Consider the following 18,956-nt stretch of genomic DNA (forward strand, 5'->3'; position numbering starts at 1 on the left):
TAAGATTCAGCAACCAAAGATAAAATTTTATGCCGTGTCAATAATATCTTCGCATTGGTAGTACAGTCGAACCCACTTATAATATTTAAGTGCCATGAAAATTCGATTGTTATAACCAATAACTGATATAACCGGGTTGCATGAAAAAAAAAATCAAAATGTGGGACAGCATAGCTGTTCTGAGAAAGCTATAATGGCAGGGAGGCCAGTTCTCCTCCCCACCACCTTCCACCATCCGGCTTCTGATTGTGTTGACCCGTTTAACTGTTTAACTCTGTTTCCTGCGCACTGTGATCGCGTGTTGTTAACAAGCCACAGCTGTCGGTGTTCAAGAATGACACTGCTATAACTGCAAACCGCCGAGGCATCACCTTGGTGGCCCCAAAAGGCGCCTTTTAAAAAATGCGTGGAGGTTGCCACGGCAGCATCTCAGCTTGAGAAATTCAAAAGAAACACTGGGACGAGATTGCCACAAGGATCTTGCCACGTACTTCCCACTGGCTTGCACGAGAAACCTGCATGTCCATCAGCCTTGCTTGCTTTATGTGAAGCTTGCAGACAACCTTTTCCAAGGCATCCAGGTGCTCCACGTACTGAAGCGGAAAGTCCTTCGCGAAAACAAGTCCATGAGGGACTGAATCATCTACGGGACTTCCTGCGGTGACAATGATGAGGCAGCCTGCCCTAAAGTGTCAGTGCTCCCGCAGTGGCTGTCACTGTCGCTATCCGATGCAAGCACATTCACGGCGATCGCCTCATCAGTTAGAAGCACTTCGTTTCCAAATCTATAGCACCGCGCTTTCTTTTCACCGGCAACGTCGTGCATTATCGAAGATCAGCGGGCAGATCAGCCATGTCCCGTTTCGGCACTTCGACGCAACGAACAAAGACAAGCACGAGCGACTTAATCCATTAGCATAATTGCATAGAATGAGGGCCCAGCCACAGGCCCAGCGAGCAATCTGGGAGCAGTGCCGGCAGCATTGTCAGCGCAGTTGGGTCGGTCAAGTCGTGTTTCGGAGGGTGGCAGGCGATCGTGCTGTGGCTCGCATTTAACTTTTTATTTTTTATTTTAAAGGATTTCACATTCCGTTACCTTTCGACACGGACACCCAGTAGCCAGACTTCATCGTTATAACAGATAATGCAGCATGGAGACATCGAAGTAAGCGGGTCATTTCTCCATAGAAAACATACGAAAGTTGATGGTGCAGCAGCTTTACATTGTTATAACCAATATATTGTTAAAACCGGTGTCGTTATAAGTAGGTTCGACTGTACAAGGTGAAGCCTGCGAAGCATTTGCGTCCTCTCTGCCACCACAGTTGATAGTGCCACTAGCAGTAGGACGACACTATCATGAAAAGTGCAGGCAGAGGGAGCGAATGCTTTGTCTGCCTCTCACTTCAATATATTTCTGAAACTCGCGATCAGTATGGAGATTATGCAACGTCCAGCAGTAGACGTGCAGAAAGAGAGCATGCCTCTTGGCTTTGCATCCGCTGCATATAATCTTCAACAGCCACAGGCTGCACCTCTGGCAAGTATTCCCTTGTCTGATGAGCAATGCAGCAATCTCATTCTCTTGCACAAGATATGCTGCCACCAGTGCCACAAAGGCAGTAGTAGGCCTTTGAGATGTGAAGTTGAGGAAGTCGCATTTTGAAAATGGTGAAATCAGTGACGCTGTGTTGCTGCTCACCATTGACAGCAGGCAGCAGCTGCTGCAGCCTTTGCCAGGCAAGCAGGCGCATGAGCTTCTCGTCCAGCTGGCTTACTTCCCATCCTGCAATGCACACGAGCAGTGCTCTCATTGTCTGCACACAACATAGGTACTATCCACGCATGGCCTTACTGTAAAATCGATTTCACTGCAGGTTATGCATATTGCAAGCATTTACAGTATTACTACAGTTGTTGTGGCACACAGCTGTAGTAAATTGCATTAGAATTGAAAGTCAGCAAGTTGGTATGTATTCATCCTGAGATTTGTGCAGTGCTCACAAAACGAGTCAAGGAAGTACGCAAGACATGTGCTGACTAACAACTAAGGTTTATTAGAAGAATATATATTGTTACGGGGATGTAGGAGTATAGAAGATTGTATTTACAATATATATACAAAATGAGTCAGAGTAGTTAAGATGGCTGACCACCAACAACACGCAGCAGCCAGCATCCCGCAATCTTCTTCTTCCTCTCTTCTTTCATCCTTCTGTAACAGGACCCCAGGTGGTGAAGCGCCGTCTCGGCGCATGGTAGGCAAAGAATTGTGAGTGAAGTATGGCTTCAGCAGCGAAACGTGGACGATGTCAACAGGCATCGGACTTGAGGATGCATCAAACTGTAGTGGCGAAATCTCTTAATTTACGTTTTAGGACTTCATAAGGCCCTGTGTAGCGAGAGAGAAGCTTCTGGGAGAGGCCAACCCGACGACATGGTAACCAAAAGAGCACCCAAGCACCTGGCACGAGCTTAACATCGCGATGGCACCGGCCATAACGCTCTTTTTGTATATGCTGCGAGGCTAATAAACAAGATCGGGCGACTTGACGCGCCATGTGAGCGCGATTGATGACTTGAAGAGCATACTCAGTTGCAACACGTGGCATGCAAGGGAGGATGGTGTAAAACGGCAATGTGGGGTCGCGACCATACAAAAGAAAAGGGTGAATATTCTTTGGTGTCATGTTGGGACGAGTTGTACGCGAACGTCACGCAGGCCAGCCTGGCGTCCCAGTTGCCGTGATCATTGGCGACGTACCTTGACAGCATCTCTGTGAATGTTCAGTTGAGGCATTCCGTAAAACCGTTCGTTTGTGGGTGGTAGGCGGTGGACAGCTTGTGCTCGGTGGCACAAGAGCGGAGGAGGTCGTCGACAACTCGAGACAAGAACGAGCGGCCCCGGTCGGTAAGTAACTGTCGAGGAGCACCGTTGTGGAAAATGATGTCGTGGAGGAAAAAATCGGCGACGTCTGTTGCGAAACTAGTCAGCAATGCCTTTCTTATCGCGTAGCTAGTCACGTAACCAGTATCGACGGCGACCTATTCCCTCTAGTCGTCGTCAGAAAAGGGCCAAGCAGGCCAAGGCCTACGCGAAAGAATGGTTCAGAGGGAACTTCAATTGCATGGAGTCGTCCGACAGGTGGAAGGGGAGGTTTCTTCCGGTGCCGACACAATTTGCAAGTTGCAACATAACGACGCACGGAGCGGTAGAAACCCGGCCAGAAGAACCAGTGTCGTACGCGGTTGTATGTTAGCAAAATTCCAAGGTGTTCCGCTGTCGGTGCATCGTGAAGTTGTTCGAGAGTGGCGGATCGCAGATGACGAGGAAGGACAAGGAGCAACTCATGGCCTTCAGGGTTGATACTGCGGCTGTAGAGGATGCCGTCATGCAGCACGAACATGCGGCACGTGCCGTCGGTGCTGCCATATTGCACTCCGGTAATGATGGACTGTAAGGATTCGTCGTGTTTTTGTTCAGCGCGCATGTCGGTCATGTCAGTAAAAGCCATCACGCAGGTCACCGGATCATGCGCAGCAAGATCAGGGGGATCCACAACATGATTAGAGAGGCAGTCAGCGTCCTTGTGGAGGTGTCCAGTCTTGTAAGTGACAATAAATGAAAATTCCTGGAGCCACAAAGCCCGGCGACCAAGCCATCCCGTCGGGTCCTGGAGGGAAGACAGCCAGCAGAGTGCATGGTGGTCTGTAACGACAGAAAACGTGAAGCCGTACAAATATGACCGGAACTTGGTGACAACCCCAACTAAAGCCAAGCACTCCCACTCGATGATGAAGTAATTTATCTCAGCAGGTGACGCAGGCGGCTGCCGTAAGCTATCACGCACTCACTACCATTCTGTTGCTGGGCGAGAACAGCGCCGATGCCATAGCCGCTTGCATCAGTGTGGACTTCGGTCGGTGCAGATGGATCAAAGTGGGCAAGTATGGGAGGGGTGGTCAGAAATCCGATGAGAGCGGTGAACGCGTGATCCTGCTCCGGACCCCATAAGAATGGCGTGTTCTTCTTTAGAAGATCTGTCAAAGGCTGAGCAACGTCGGCAATGTTTTTGACGAAACGGCAAAAGTAAGAACACAGGCTGACGAAGCAGCACACATCAGAACCAGAATGTGGCACAGGGAAGCTGCGTACGGCACGGACTTTTTCCAGATCTGGTTGGACACCGGATGCATCAATGAGGTGTCCCAACACGGTAATCTGACGGCGCCTGAATTAATACTTTGTGGAGTTCAGTTGGAGGCCAGCTTTTCAAAAGACCGCAAGAATGGCAGCGAGTCGGGTAAGGTGGCTACTGAGAGTGGGAGAAAAAACAATAACGTCATCAAGGTCCATCATACGTTCATCATAGATCCATCATCAGAAGAGTCCATCATACGTTCAAATGTCGCAGGAGCATTGCATAGGCCAAAGGGCATGACTTTGAACTGATATAAGCCATCCGGCATGATGAAGGCCGTCTTCTCGTGGTCCATTTCATCAACTGAAATCTGCCAGTAGCCCGATCTAACATCGATGGACGAAAAGTATTTAGCTCCGTGTAAGCAGTCCAAGGCGTCATCGATGCGTGGTAGTGGGTAGACGTCTTTTCACGTTATCTTGTTTAAGCAGCGATAATCGACACAAAAACAGCAGGTACCATCTTTATTTTTCACAAGAACGACAGATGAAGCCTAAAGACTGGCTGATGGCTCGATGACCCCTTTGCGGAGCATTTTGTCCACTTCTGATTGGATGACTCTACTTTCAGCATGCGATACATGATAGGGAAGCCGACGAATAGGATTCGTGTATCCAGTGTTTATAAAATGCTGAACAGATGTTTGGCCTAAAGGCCTGTCACGGAAATCAAAGATGTCACTGTACGATTCTGTGGCCTGTGCAGAGGATTCTGTGGCGATGTCTGTGGCCTGTGCAGAGGTGAGGTCAGGCGCAATCATTTTCGCGAAGTCATCAGTTAAGGAACCAGAGCTGTGAGCTGAAATTGGCACTAATAAACCACTCTCGGCATTCAGACTCTCAATGGCAAATTCGGAACCACTAGAAACACTGGCCAAGAACATGCCAGACGGAATCACTTGAGGGCACAGGCTGAAATTCAGAAGCAGTAGAACCATGTCGTTATTAGTAACCATGACCAGTGTATGCGGAACAGCAACGTTCCAGTTCAAAAGCACATCCATGATGGGGTGAAGCACATATTCACCGTCAGGAACCTGTGGCTGGGTGGTCAAAGTGATGTAAGTAACTGCCACAGGTGGCAGACGTGCATTGTGAAGCGAGCACAAGTGCGGAGGGGCAGTGCTTGGAGCATCAGTGAGTTGAGGCAGTTCTAACTGAAGAACGCCGGTTGCGCAGTCAATGAGAGCAGAATGAATGGATAAAAAGTATAATCCAAGGATAACGTCGTGAGGGCAGTTGTCGATCACAGCAGAGACCAGAAGTAGAGTGGCCGGCTGCACTTAAGCGCGCAGTACACATTCCAAGAATAACCAGCGCGCTACCGTTGGCCACACAAAGCACTCAAAGCACAAAAGCACACAAAGCACTGCTGGGTTGAGGACTTTTTTCAAACGTCTACGTAGGCTAGCACTCATCACAGATACGTGGGCTCCAGTGTCGACGAGTGCTTGGACAGGTACGCCGTCTATTTTAACGGGAAGATGGGCAACGTGTTTGCGGTGAACGAGACTGGTGCTGGGAAGTCTGGTGACTGGTTGCAGGACGCGTCGGGTTTTGGCCTGCTCGAATTGTCGGCACTCTTTAATAATTGCATCAACTGTAGAGCAGCTTTTGCACATGAGAAGATTAAACGCGCTGTCAGCAATGCCCTTAAAGGGACACTAAAGGTTACCAGAAACTCAGGTTAAAGTGGTAGAGCAATGTTCTATAACGTCTAAGGCGTCAATATAATCGCGAACAGAGCTTTAGTAACCGAGAAATTGAGGTAAATGCATGACACGATTTGAGACCCCCCAGCGACATTCCAGTACTAGCCCGATGACGAAAGCACTCCTCATAATTTGTGTTACTAATACTCAACTACTCGTATTAAAAATATCATTTCATTCGATTATAAGAGGGAAAAAATGCTACTTGTCTACGTCTATTCGATTCTAAGAAAAATAGCATTTTGACGTTACCCTTCAGTAATGTGGGTGTTCGAAAGGTTTCGTTTTCGCTCGACTCTGCGCCGCGCACGCTTTTGAGTTTCAGTAGTTTCGTTATCGCGTCGTGCTGTGAGGGTTCTGCTGGCTCGCGAAACTTTCATTTGGAACAAGCAGCGAGAATGCCACGTCCATGTGATGTCGTGGGAAGCCCTCGTTGCTTTCCCACTCCGGAGAGCCGGTGTCGAGGCCGCCGTCGTAGTACGCAGCGACGCCGGCAGTGCGAGCCCTCAGCAGCAGGTAGCGCTCGTCGGTGCTCAAATCGCTGAAGTTTAGCCCACCATCGCGAGCCAATCTGTCGGTGTCAGGGTCCATTGCGACGAGCGTCGAAGTTTGCGTCATAGAATGAAGTACCAGCTTATGGGCGTCTTGCGCTGGAGTTTGAGGTATAGTAGCGGCGCCTGGTGGCGGTTCGGGAAACGACATCTGGGTCGTGCCAGCTTGGGTCGTATTGAGCCCTGGCTGTGGCGAAGCACGTTTCTAGGCCGAGTTTTGCGTCGATTCGCACTTTTTTATGCCCTATTGCGAGTGCGAAAAGGCTCGTCACTTCTCACAGACCACGCCGACCACGCTGCGAGCTCGCCGCAGCCTATAGTTTAACGAAAACGGACTCTCCGCGTGCCGTGGGACGTAATGTGGGACGTAATTCGTTTCTCCTTCCGCTAGCCACCATACTCCCGCTTTCGCTCTGCTGTCGGCTCTGTCTTGGCTCTGTTTCTGGCCGCGCGTTTGCGCTTTGCGCAGAAAAGCCGTAGCGCCGTCTGCGGACGCCGTTCTACTCACCGATGGCGCAACGTCACTATGAGACCATGATGTCAGTACTCCTCGATCGGAGGGCAGGCGATTTGAACTGCGCTAGAGGTACGCGGATGCTTCAGAACGCATTTTCTCTTAAAATAAGTCTCTCCTTGGCACGAAACAAGCGTTTCGAGGTTTCTGTGATGGTATTTCAACAGTCCACGTTGACTTAATAGTAACCTTTAGTGTCCCTTTAAGCACGTGGCCGACCTTCTCAGCTTCTGTCATGTCGTGATCAGCTTTACGAAAAGTGCCAGCACGTCCTGGATGTACGAGACATAGGACTCCGTGGGGGATTGGGCACGGGAGGCCAGTTCCTGCTTTGCGTCAATTTTACGGCCGGCTGGTTTTACAGCCGGCCGTAAAATTCTGGTTGCCGGCCTGGTCCAGCCGGCTGGTTTTACGGTCGGCTGTCAATTTCTCTTTGCATTGGTCCCAGCTGGTTAGCTCTTCACAGTTTTCATACCACACCTGTGCCGTGCCTCCTAGGTAGAACAACAGGTTAGCTAGCCTAAGCGTGGGGTCCCATCTGTTGATTCCACTCACGCATTCGTACATGGCCACCCACTCTTCAACGTCCATGCCATTGGTCCCGCAAAAAGTTCCAGGATCCTTGGGTTGTACAACGACAACCGAAAGTGACAGCGACGTAGTTGGCAATGGTGACGTAGGAGGCGGCAACAGTGTTGATACCGAGTGCTCACCGTCATTCATGGTGTGGACGGTGATGCAACGTCTATTGCGGAGCTCCATTCCCAGCCATGGCACCCCACACCTCTCACCAATATGTTACGGGAATTTTGGGAGTATAGAAGATTGTATTTACAATATATATACAAAATGGGTGAGAGTAGTTAAGATGGCTGGCCAACAACAACATGCAGCAGCCAGCATCCCGCGATCTTCTTCTTCCTCTCTTCTTTCATCCTTCCGTAACAATATTTAGGCACAGGAAGCATCAGAAAAAGCAGAGATGCCACGAACCTTGAAATTTCTGCACATGCTGGTAAGATTCATTGTCACTCAAATAAAGACTGATACATGCTGGCTTTCCTACGCGAATGAATACATGCATGTCTTTGAAAGGTCAAGCAGGTGAGAAAGTTGTGCCATCATCCTTCAAGCCGTTGCACAAGGCCTGAAAAGCAGTCGTACGACACGGACATTGTTTTTTCCTCGCCCAATAAACTTGCGGGGTCTGTGCAAAGACAAATAAAAGGTTCCATGGGAAAGATGGTGACGTAAAATGTGATATGATACACTGTCAACATTCTTGGAATCCATGGTAGGCATTGTTTACTGAATCTGGCTGTAAAACATATATAGGTCAAAGATGTCCAAATGTTAAGACTCAAACAATACCAGCAAAACTATATTCCTTTGGTGTTTATTGCACTGAATATGCTTTCGTACATCAACACCAGATTGCATGTAAACTGATTGAGGCCTTCTATATCAAAAAGAAAGAGGACGGTTTGCATTAGCCAGCCATCCATTGCCATAAGTGACAATGAATACATAGTTGGGGTGTGCGTCTACTCGAAATTTACCGAATCGAACAGAGATAGATAACTCAATTCGCAAACCGAATATTTACTATTCAATTTTTCGATATACTTGGTGTAGTATACTCAATATACTCGATGACCTGTGGCACTGTGCACTGCCACAGGTCACGTGCAATGTGGGGCCCTTTGTGCTCAATGCCGCCCCACCAATGCTTCACTGATGCTTCACCCAACAACGCTTCACCGTTCCACATTGTTTTTGGTGCAAAAGGAACGCCAAGCGCGCCACGGACAAGCCACCCCGGCTGACACGGTAACGGACTGCCACTGCAAAGGCTCGCCAATGTCAGCCCAATGCGGGATCGCGCACACGCAGTGCCCAAATGCCGCACTTGGCAAAATGGTGCCACATCAGCCATGGAAGCCGCGCAGATTGGCCTTACGATAACCTGCCCACCATAAAGTTGGGATAGCCCTTCTGTATTTTGTAGAAAAACTGGAAAGCAAAACTTTCCATGCAATAAATAAAGGTTTGCCGCAAAACACAGGACTCCTATGAAACTGAGAACCTCATTGGTATTCAGTGTAAGGTCACTAATTCGTCAGTTTCAAAGGGTGAAAGAAAACTTGATTCTGTTTAACAAAAATTCTATTGATAAAGAAAACTTTCCAGACCCTCACATACAAGAACTTGGCTGTAATCAGTGCTGGCATACTAATTTGTTGTTCCCTTTAATTAGAGTAGACTGTACTGTATATCTTGATTTCTATGTACAGTGCTCACGGAATGAAACGCGTCAATTTAGGGCTAAGTAATGCGCATACTTTCGTTTCAACCGGCTGCAGTTCGTGTCACATCGACGTAATTGTGGCGCGCACACTTACATCGGAGTCCTCTTCACCTTTGGTGACCAAATTGCTAGCGACATGACATGGTGCTCTCGCGTACTTTGCACATATGTAGGGTTCTACTAAATGCTCCGTGTCCTATTTCATTCCGTGAGCACTGTACCTATGTTACTGAGAGCTTGCAACATTTTTGTTAAGCAATACTAGGAGGTTCCCAAGCACAGGCACCTGTCTTTTCGATTCAATACTTGGCTTTCTTTTTTTTATTTGATTCAATATTCAATTCGAAGTATACTATTCGGCAATCGTAAACCCCTAATACTATATAGTAGGACCTCGTTGATACTATCTTGTTTTGCACTATTTCCCGGCACTAACATTTGTGATTGGGAACATAGAAAATTACCCAACATTGCTACGCTTCTTTTTTACCAGTTAAAGGGATACAGAGTAAAAATCCAATAATATTGCAAAAGCACCACAATTGCATTCCTAAGACACAAATGCTCTTGTATATAGCCATTATTCGGATTATTTCTGAGTGGGTGGCTTTATTTTTGACGCTCTGTGAGCGGCCACCGTCTCACGCAACACGTTCCCAACAATAAGCCGGCGCATCTGACGTCACATCTACCTTCAGCAGCGACGGAGTGAAGTGACCGGCTGCATACTGTTTTCTTTTCCCTGCATTGCACCGTGCATGCTAAGTTCTAGTGAGAATGATGGCATAAGTGGAGTTTATGACTCTAGCTTCGATGAGTCGCCTACTGAATGACTGCCAACGACCGGAACGAACGGCATTCCGCTGACACACCATCAGAGGTCCTACTCATACTAGAGGCAGGGGGGTCAGGCGACGGAGAAGGGGTGTTCTTTTCTGGCGGCTGCTGTTCTTCTCCTCGCCCGCCACTCCATAGAGAGTGGAGACAACCGCGGCGTTTACTACGACGTTGGCCAAGTTAATCGCAGACGCCATAGTAGATGCCTTTGGCAGACGCTGTAGGGATGCGTTTGGCAGATGTTGAAGGGATGCGTTACCAGCTTCCGTGTGTCTTGTGTGCGGTTTGGCACTACTTTACTGGCCTTCCTCCAGCTCCGTTGGTCTTTGGTGTTTGCGATAGCAGAGCCACACACATTTGCCTTCTCTTTGCAAATGCGCATCTGACGTCTTGTTGCTGGCGCTTCCTTGATTGCTATATCCCGTGCAAACAAGAAAAGGTGCGAAGAAAGTGCAATCAGGAGCACTAGGCGTCTGCCACAGCAGCTTTCCTGCAGTAGTCGCCTGCCGATGTCCCATGAAAATGCCAGCATGCAGTCAGTTTCCTCTTCTGGTACAAGCAAATATCATGGATTGTAGCATGTTGCATCCACGGTTATCGCTGCCAACTCCACTGCGAAAAGCGTCTTCACTTATCTAGTTGTTTGATCATGTGTGTGGCATAGTGCCGTTAAAAGCGTATCGCAGGCTTTTAATAGGCATTAACCCAAATGCACCGTTGTTCTCTGGTGCAGGTGGTGCAAACTGAGCATTCTGTTTCATAACGCCTGCTGTCGGGCTAGTTGGTACACGGCTTTTAGAAAAGGTTTTAGGCACAGAAGGATTAGACACAGACAACAGAATAAAAGCCATGGACAGGCGTACACTCGCAGCTGATTTTTTTTTTTTCCAAATGCTTCACTTATATACCTTCAGGCATGCGAACAGGAACAAACACAGGTGAGGTCACATAAGATAGAAACCAAACCCTATCAGCCAGGAAACTAAAGTCATTCTCGTGAAGAAATGACAACGAAACACTGATACACTGGTCCCCAAACTTCCTGATATACACTGCCTCTGCTAGTTTCCATGCTACCATATCCTTACTTTTTTGTAATATGCATGTGTTTTCCAGCAAAAGTTCACATGTGCACACTTTGTAGTGATATGGCGAATGCGAGCCTGTCTCATTCTTGATTGATAGAGCATGCTCTCACAGGCGATCATTTATACAACACCCAGTTTGGTCAATGTATACCTTGCCACAGTCTAAAGGAATCTTAGCAGAACATTTTTTCAAGAAACACTTTATGTGGTTCTTTACACACTCGGCCATTTTTATGGAAGACAGGCATGCACAAATGCGAGGAAGTTTCCGAGGAGCCGAAAACACTACCAGTACATCAAATCTAGAAGCATCATTCTTTCATGAATGAGAAACTCTGTGTATGTAAGGAATGACTACGGGACGCATTTTCCATTTCTTTTTGCATTCTTCTGAAGCATTGTTAGGCTCACGCCGAATTTCAGACATTCGCCGAATAGCTGAGTATTGCAATTTTGGCTGTGCTTTGGATCACATGCTACGAGATTGCATCGTGTGTGGTATTCAGTCAGTTGCACTGCAGAAACAGTTACTGGAATAACTGGAACTAATGCTAGATGCTGAAGCGATGGCCCTTGCCGCTGAGGCTGAGGATAATGATGTAAAAAACATGATTGGACTGGCAATGACACCCGTGTTAAACGTAGAGGCATATACAGAAAAAAACACTGCAAAGCGAGAGGAGGGGTGCCGCACGTCAAGTATGCGCAAGGTGCGGTAGTACAAAACACAATGAGACCTGTTTCACCTGGTCTAACACTCAACGTTACCGCTGTGGGCGACATGGTCACCTTGCAAGGAAATGTGGAAGCCACGTAGCTCGAGAACAAGGCACAGCAAGGACGGCACAAACTAATACACTCTTGGGGATAGATACCTCAGCAGACGAGGAGCACGAAGCAGTGCACATTTGGACTTCAGTATCAGAATGTAAAAGCTGTCACGAACCGCCGATTCACCGAACATTCGCTTGGTGCGGTGCGCAACTGACCATGGAAGTCTATACTCAGTCGCCTGTTTGTGTCATCCCGCGTCAACTGTATGAAAAGCACTGCGACCAATGGCCGAAACTGAAACCATCCAGGGTGAAATTATCCTGTTACACAGGGCGCCTTCCAGTACTTGGGGAGCTTGCACTCCAGGTTTGTCATAAAGGGGTGACAGTGGAGAGTGCACTGAGTGTGTTGGACTGTATGGGACCAAGCCTCTGGGGTCACAATTTAATCTAGCTGCTGAATGATGCAGAAACTCCTGTGGTTCGTTTGTCCAAGACTCGGTGTCAACAAAAGGACCAAGCAAATCCACCATGAACAGTATACTCAACGACCACGTCAACATGTTTTCTGAGGAACTGGGCCTAATCAAGGGTGCTTCAGCCAGCCGGCACCTAAAGGAAGGCGCCGTACCCAAGTTCTGTAAAGCCAGACCCATCCCACATGTGCTACGTGAGCGAGTGTCACCTAGTGTCAAGTAGACTGTTTGGTATCCCTGGGCATGCTGTCGCTTGTGGCACACTTTGAATGGGCAACGACCATAGTTGTAGTGCTTAAAAAAGATGGCACAGCGAGAATCTGTGGCAATTTCAAGGCCACAGTAAATCCAGTGTGTGCAACTGAGCAATACCTATTGCCAATCATTGCTAATATCGTTGCCCGACAACGGCCTTTGCACCCACAATTTTCCAAAGAAAAATGGATGAGGTATAGGGCAACCTGCCAGGAGCACAGGCTTATTTTGATGATGTACTCATTTCTAAAACAGCGAGTGACAGCATCAAAAAGCTGAAAAACGCCATAGAGCACTTCCAAGAGCACGGTGTAAAGTTTAGGTACAAGTGTAACTTGTACAGCTTAGCGGTTACTCATCTCGGGCATCGCATCGATTGTGATGGACTTCATCAGAGAGAGAAAAACAACGCTATCATGCAGGCAGTGAGTCCCTGTAATGTCAGCCAGCTACGTGTGTTTTTGGTAATGATTAATTTTTAAGCAAGGTTTCTGCCGAACATGTCCACCACACTTTGTGCATTGCATCAGTGGCATGAAAGGAATGCACATTGCTGATGGAAACAGCCTCAAGAGCTCGCATTTAACCTTGGCAAGCAAAGCCTTAAACAGCCAAGGTTCTCGTTCATTTCGACCTTTCGAAGGAACTTAATTCTGAATCTGACACGTCTCCGTACAGTGTGGGAGCTGTATTCTTTCACATGACTGGCAACGTTCACAGGCCTCAGTTTCCACTCACAAACGTTAACGCAGGTAGAGCGCAACTATTCACAGCTCGAGCGAGAGGCACACACGGTATTTAGTGTCACGAAATTCCGTGACTACCTTCTACGTCGGGAATTTACCTTGGTGACTAACCACCAGCCGATGCTGGGCCTGCTGCGATCAGACAAGCGAACGCCCACGATGGCCACCGCACAGATACAACGTTTGGCACTCCACCTGGGGGCCAACCGATACCGGCTACAGTACTCACCAGGATGACAGATGCTGAACTCTGATGCCCTGAGCCGACTTCCGCAGCGAAGTCCGGAGTCTAAAGACGACAGTGAGCCGCCCAAATATGTGCTGTCGCTAAACCAGCTGAACAATGGTGCCACAACAACGCGTGAGCTGTAGGCATTAACGACGTCTGACTCTGTCCTGGTCAAGGTCAAACGGTACATTCTGTATGGGTGGCCCAGAAACGCAAAAGGGATGACGCAGGCTATATTGCCATTTTTTTACCATAAGCTCGAACTATTTGTAGCATACGAACTGGTGTACTGGGGCAACAGGGTCATACCAACCAAAGCTAGAGAGTGAGTGCTGCACTTTCTACGAGACACACCAGAGTTCACCGGCAGTGATATCAGTTGCGCATACTTTGTTCTGGTGGCCAGGCCTAGACAGAAATATATAAAAGGTGTCTGCTCAGTGCCAGATCTGTGTGCAAAATCTGCCGATGCCAACCACAGCAAATGTTGTTAACTGGCCTGAAATAGGTGAAAAGTGGTCCCATCTTCACAGCGACTACACAGGCCCTATCTGCGGCAAAATGATACTCGTAGAAGTCGATGCACACACAAAGTGGCCCGAAGCAATACCTTTGTTTCATGCATCAACGGAGACTACCATTAACTGTTTGCATGATATTTTTAGCAGGTTTGGAATACCCTGCATGATCGTTTCCGACAACGGGACCATGCCAGTCAAGACTTTGCGTTCTTGAAAAACAACATAGTACACCTTCGATGCGCTCCATACCATCCCCAGTCTAATGGTGCAGTGGAAAGGGCAACTTCTGGAGAATTCCGTGAAGATCGGGTAAACCTCCAGAAGGAGCTCCTTTTGAGTTATCAAATATGCACACGCTTAGGCACACGCGTTCCTCCAACACTTCCAGGCCTAACAGGGAACTGGCTGCCACTAACTGGAAGTGATGTGTATGCCCGCAACTATGGTGCGGGGAGCAAGTGGATGCCCGGCCATGTGAAGGCGACATACGGGACGAAAATGGTGACCACAGAAACATTGGACGGAGTCGTTCAGGGGCACGTAGACCAGGTTCACCAGTAACTACAACCGCCACAGATCGCAGTGAGCTTAACCAAGCAACACCCCCACAGCATCCAGAACCAGTGAGCCCGCATGTCTGCTCGGCGCATCACAAACGGTGCCTGTTCCCCAAATCTTGCGGCACCAGAGAGTCCGGTGGCCCCGTTGAATACCGGTGTCGCCGAACAAACCCTGAGGTGCTCACCAAGAGAACACAAGCCAGTGCAACGCTTTCATTTCTAAGAAGGAAGGGATGCTGCAACTGCATGTGTTTTTTGAAGTGCGTACACCTTTTATCGCCTCCTTCATCTGGCAATCCTTCAGCGCATCGGACTATCGCTACTAGCATGTACTCCTTCCTATCTTCCTGCCACTCGGCTACTTATAAATACACGCTACACCTTTGAATGAACATCCATTTTGTTCTGCTGACTACGCTGATGCTTCGTTGGTCCGGCGTCACTGCGGGCACACCATGGCTATGCTACAGTTTGTTTTTTACTTTGAACGTTCGTCACTCACTCTTTGCAATAACGTTGTTACACATTGCGATCAAGGTTTCGAAAGTGAGGCATTTCGGATATGATGAAGTTGGGCGCAGTCGACGTTTTGAAACGTTCGAAATGTATTAGAAAAATATTCATATTTGCAAATAGTGACTGTTCGATTCAAAGACCAAATCAAAGAGGACACTACAGTCTACGCTCATTACAACGGACCCACGTACAAAAGACTTTCGGATATAACGGACCACATTTCAGCCATAATTTGTTCTACCTATTTTATCTAAACGGACTGCGCTACAATGGACTATCAGCTACAGCGGATGAAAATAGCGGCAATTTTTGTCAAAATCGGCCGTATAAAATGGACTTTTGCCATGCCGAAACAGGCTGATGACTGACTTGCGAGGGTAAGCCGACAATCGAGACTCAATATCGCATGCACGAGGGAGGAAGGCAGGGCGCTAGCACGCCGTATTCTTTTGCATGCGAGGCCTGGGGGGGGAGGGGAGGAGGTGAGGAAGAAGGGGTTCTACTCCGGCGGCTGCTGCTTACAGCACAGCCGCCGTATCTTGAAAGCAATCTGCGATGCGGCCGAAGTGCATGCACTGAGTGCCGGTAGCTTCGTATGTGCTGTGCATTCAACAATTAGTTTGTGTTGTCTCTCGCTTCAACGCGATGGTCAATTTGCTAGCTGCTGCTGCCGTGCTTCCTCACTCCTACGTTTTGACAGTGACTTTCTGCGGTCATCGAGCGAGATCTGTTCATGTTTACGTGTGCATGCGAGACACTGTGCTTGCTAACTTAGTTGGCAAGTGAATGTTTACAACTTCATACAGTGGATAACATTACTATCCCTACTTCGCATAATTGTCTACTAATTTGCTATCACAACTGATGGCAATGAGTTTGCCTTTTGAGCAAAACTGTTAAATTTTTTGTTTGTATGTTTCTTAATTTGGATCATCATCATCATCATCATCATCATCATCATCAGCCTGGTTACGCCCACTGCAGGGCAAAGGCCTCTCCCATACTTCTCCAACTGCCCCGGTCATGTACTAATTGTGGCCATGTTGACCTGTTGATGCTGGTCACTTACTCTTTGCATTAAAGTTGTTACACATTGTGACCAAATCAGAAGTGAGGCGTTTCGGATATTACAGACATATTTTGTTAGGGTGCGTTGTAATGAGAGTAGACTGCATTCGATTCATTATTTAAAAGTTTCGAATATTCGCACACCCCTAGTATTTGCAGAAAAAGCAAGTCTTTCATTCACTTGTGATGAGTAAACGGCTCAAAATGTCATGTTGGCCTTGCCAGAACGACATTTCCGTAAACCCCAGAGACTGACCTGCCAAATCCAGGTGGCCTGAAGGCTCCCAAAGACACTGTCAATGGCTACAGTTTCATTCAGTGAATTAGGTACTGTGCATTTCCTCATTCCACTTTCATGCAGGTCACTGACATCAATAAAGAGTAGCAAGGATGATTACCCCCAACCTACCTTCAGGGCCTTTCTCCTCCTCTTGTGCATCCATGGCCAAGCCCTGCGCACCAAGATTTCCTTTTACAATACTTTGCATAAAAAAAATACCCGTGTACTGTGATCCCAGAGCTCATGATTACAGCATCAAACATTAAGAGCAGCCTCACAATTGATAGGCAGAATAAACCCATGTGGTCAAGCCAGGTGTGCATCCGATTCACAGTACAGTGAAGAGTAAATGAAGAATATAACTATTTAATTGGGGAACTTGTGCACAGGAAGTGATGCAATCCTTCATTTGAACATCAACAATAGCAAGGAGCACAGTCAGCAGTTGCTGAATCTACCCACCCACAAAGCTCATTGACATGTGTATCCCAGACCAATCGCTGGTGCCCATGCAGACTCTAGGTTGTACAACACCATTCATGTCGTGCATGCAATGTGATTAGATATGCCTGCCTGGCTATCGAATTGGTGTCAACATTTGTTAAGCTTGGATAGTGTAAGTGCACCTTATGCAAGGGTGATAAAGCGATAACAGTGACCACTGGCTAAGGCAGTCACCGGGAAAATGTAAACAATGAACATGTGGCAATGTGCAGAACGTGTCCTCCTATTTGCTAATACTCAGCTTTGCCAGCAAAGATGTCAGTGCAAGCAGCGCACATGTCCTGATAGTACGCTGAAAGCTGTTCACCTGACTTAGCACCTAGACTACAGCCAAAAAAATCACAAGCTGTTTGACTGTCAGGGTATGACGACACTCCTGAATGGTGAAACAGCCTGTGAGAAAGTCACCATATAAGTTACTCCACTCGAAATGGAAAATCCCAACTTTAATCCACTGCTGAAACAGATGCCTTTTTTATGATTCCCCAATTGGATTTCTTTCTTGGGATGCTGAACCACGAAAAAGATAAAGGGCTCCAAGCTGCAAATGGCCCACAGTTAGGATGCTGTACAAACCTAGGACCTTGTCATTGAAATGAAGACAGCATATTACCTTCAGAGTCAAAGAAAGTACTGGTCTGGCTGAGATTTAACTTCAATGTGCCTCAATTTCATTAAATTCCTGTCCAGGGTTTATAAACAAACTGTTCCTTCTATGCGTATGACACAGGAAGATTTCGATATTGCCTCATATATTGCAAATTTTCCAGATTTCATTCAATAATGTCAGGAAGCAGAAGTGACGGACATTTTAGCCCCAGTAACTGCTTAATGCGGCTCACATTACATGTCGTGCTGTCCCTGAAACAGGCTACCCTGAGCAAATGACATCTGCCGACACCACAATATCAGCCACACAAGGCCATCATTTTTGGGCAATAACTTTGGCATGACGTGGCACTGGACTTGTTGGCCAACAACATTCCTGGTACCATGCACAGATAGCGAGCTTGGCACAACACCAGAAACGTTAGCTGCCAATTGCGCCACTGCATTCGGGGCCGAGTCGCTCAAAATCTTGTGAAAGTGTTAGTACCTCCGAAAGTTATTGGCCGAGAATACCACTCAAGATTGCCGTTGAGCAAAAAATTAACCAACAGCAACCTTGGCAAATGTGTGCTTTGTAAAAATTTTGTGATTGTGGTGACGCTGCATCTGATGGCTCTGGTGGTAGGCTGTTGTCAATGCCACGGTTTTAGTTTGTATTCGATTGTAATGCACAGGCAATTTTCAGACTCATTTTCTATGAATAAAGGTGCATGTTAGTTTGAGTAAATACGCTAGATAGAAAGTGATGCGCTTCGAAGAGCAAACTGTCACAGTTTGCAGGCTTCCTGCATCTCTTGTTCTTGCGACATTCTGCGTTGCAGCCGCAACACTGGTTTTTCAGACATTGCAGGCATGCTTTTCACGTTACTACAAAGGTAAGCGTATTCCATCCGTGCCATCTGAGGAGAGGGCAGAAGTGTGTTGTGCCAAACTGCAGCAGTGGCTACGAATTTCGCAAGGAAAAGGTAATAACCTTGAAGGTTCCTATAGTGACACGGTACGCTTGCAAGCCAGAGAAATGCAATCCCAAGAAAACATCAAGAGCTGACATCCCACAACTATGTTTGCAAGAAACAGTTCTCAAAGAGCAACACAGAGAGATGGCAGTAGCATGGCAAACTTAGAGGCGAACTCCTTCTAGACAAGCTGAAAGGGCTGTTTTGTTACCAGATGCTGTGCTGTCAATATTTCCACGCTGTGCCAGCTAC

General features: G+C 47.5%; 1 protein-coding gene across 4 annotated transcripts in view; it reads right to left on the reverse strand.

Moving 5' to 3' along the window:
• Positions 1 to 18,956, reverse strand: part of LOC126536989 (PHD finger protein 12) — a 199,353-nt gene that overhangs the window by 68,041 nt on the left and 112,356 nt on the right. For 3 of the 4 annotated variants that reach the window (XM_055073153.2, XM_050184074.3, XM_055073158.2), the window contains 2 exons: positions 16,765 to 16,807; positions 1,703 to 1,786 (listed from right to left, as the gene is read on the reverse strand). In XM_055073153.2, the coding sequence (XP_054929128.1) occupies positions 1,703 to 1,786; positions 16,765 to 16,807 (127 nt within the window). The remainder of the gene's footprint in view (positions 1 to 1,702; positions 1,787 to 16,764; positions 16,808 to 18,956) is intronic. The other variant, XM_055073156.2, reaches the window with a different exon arrangement.

Source organism: Dermacentor andersoni, chromosome 3 (genome assembly GCF_023375885.2).
Source record: "Dermacentor andersoni chromosome 3, qqDerAnde1_hic_scaffold, whole genome shotgun sequence".
Taxonomy (NCBI): Eukaryota; Metazoa; Arthropoda; class Arachnida; order Ixodida; family Ixodidae; genus Dermacentor; species Dermacentor andersoni.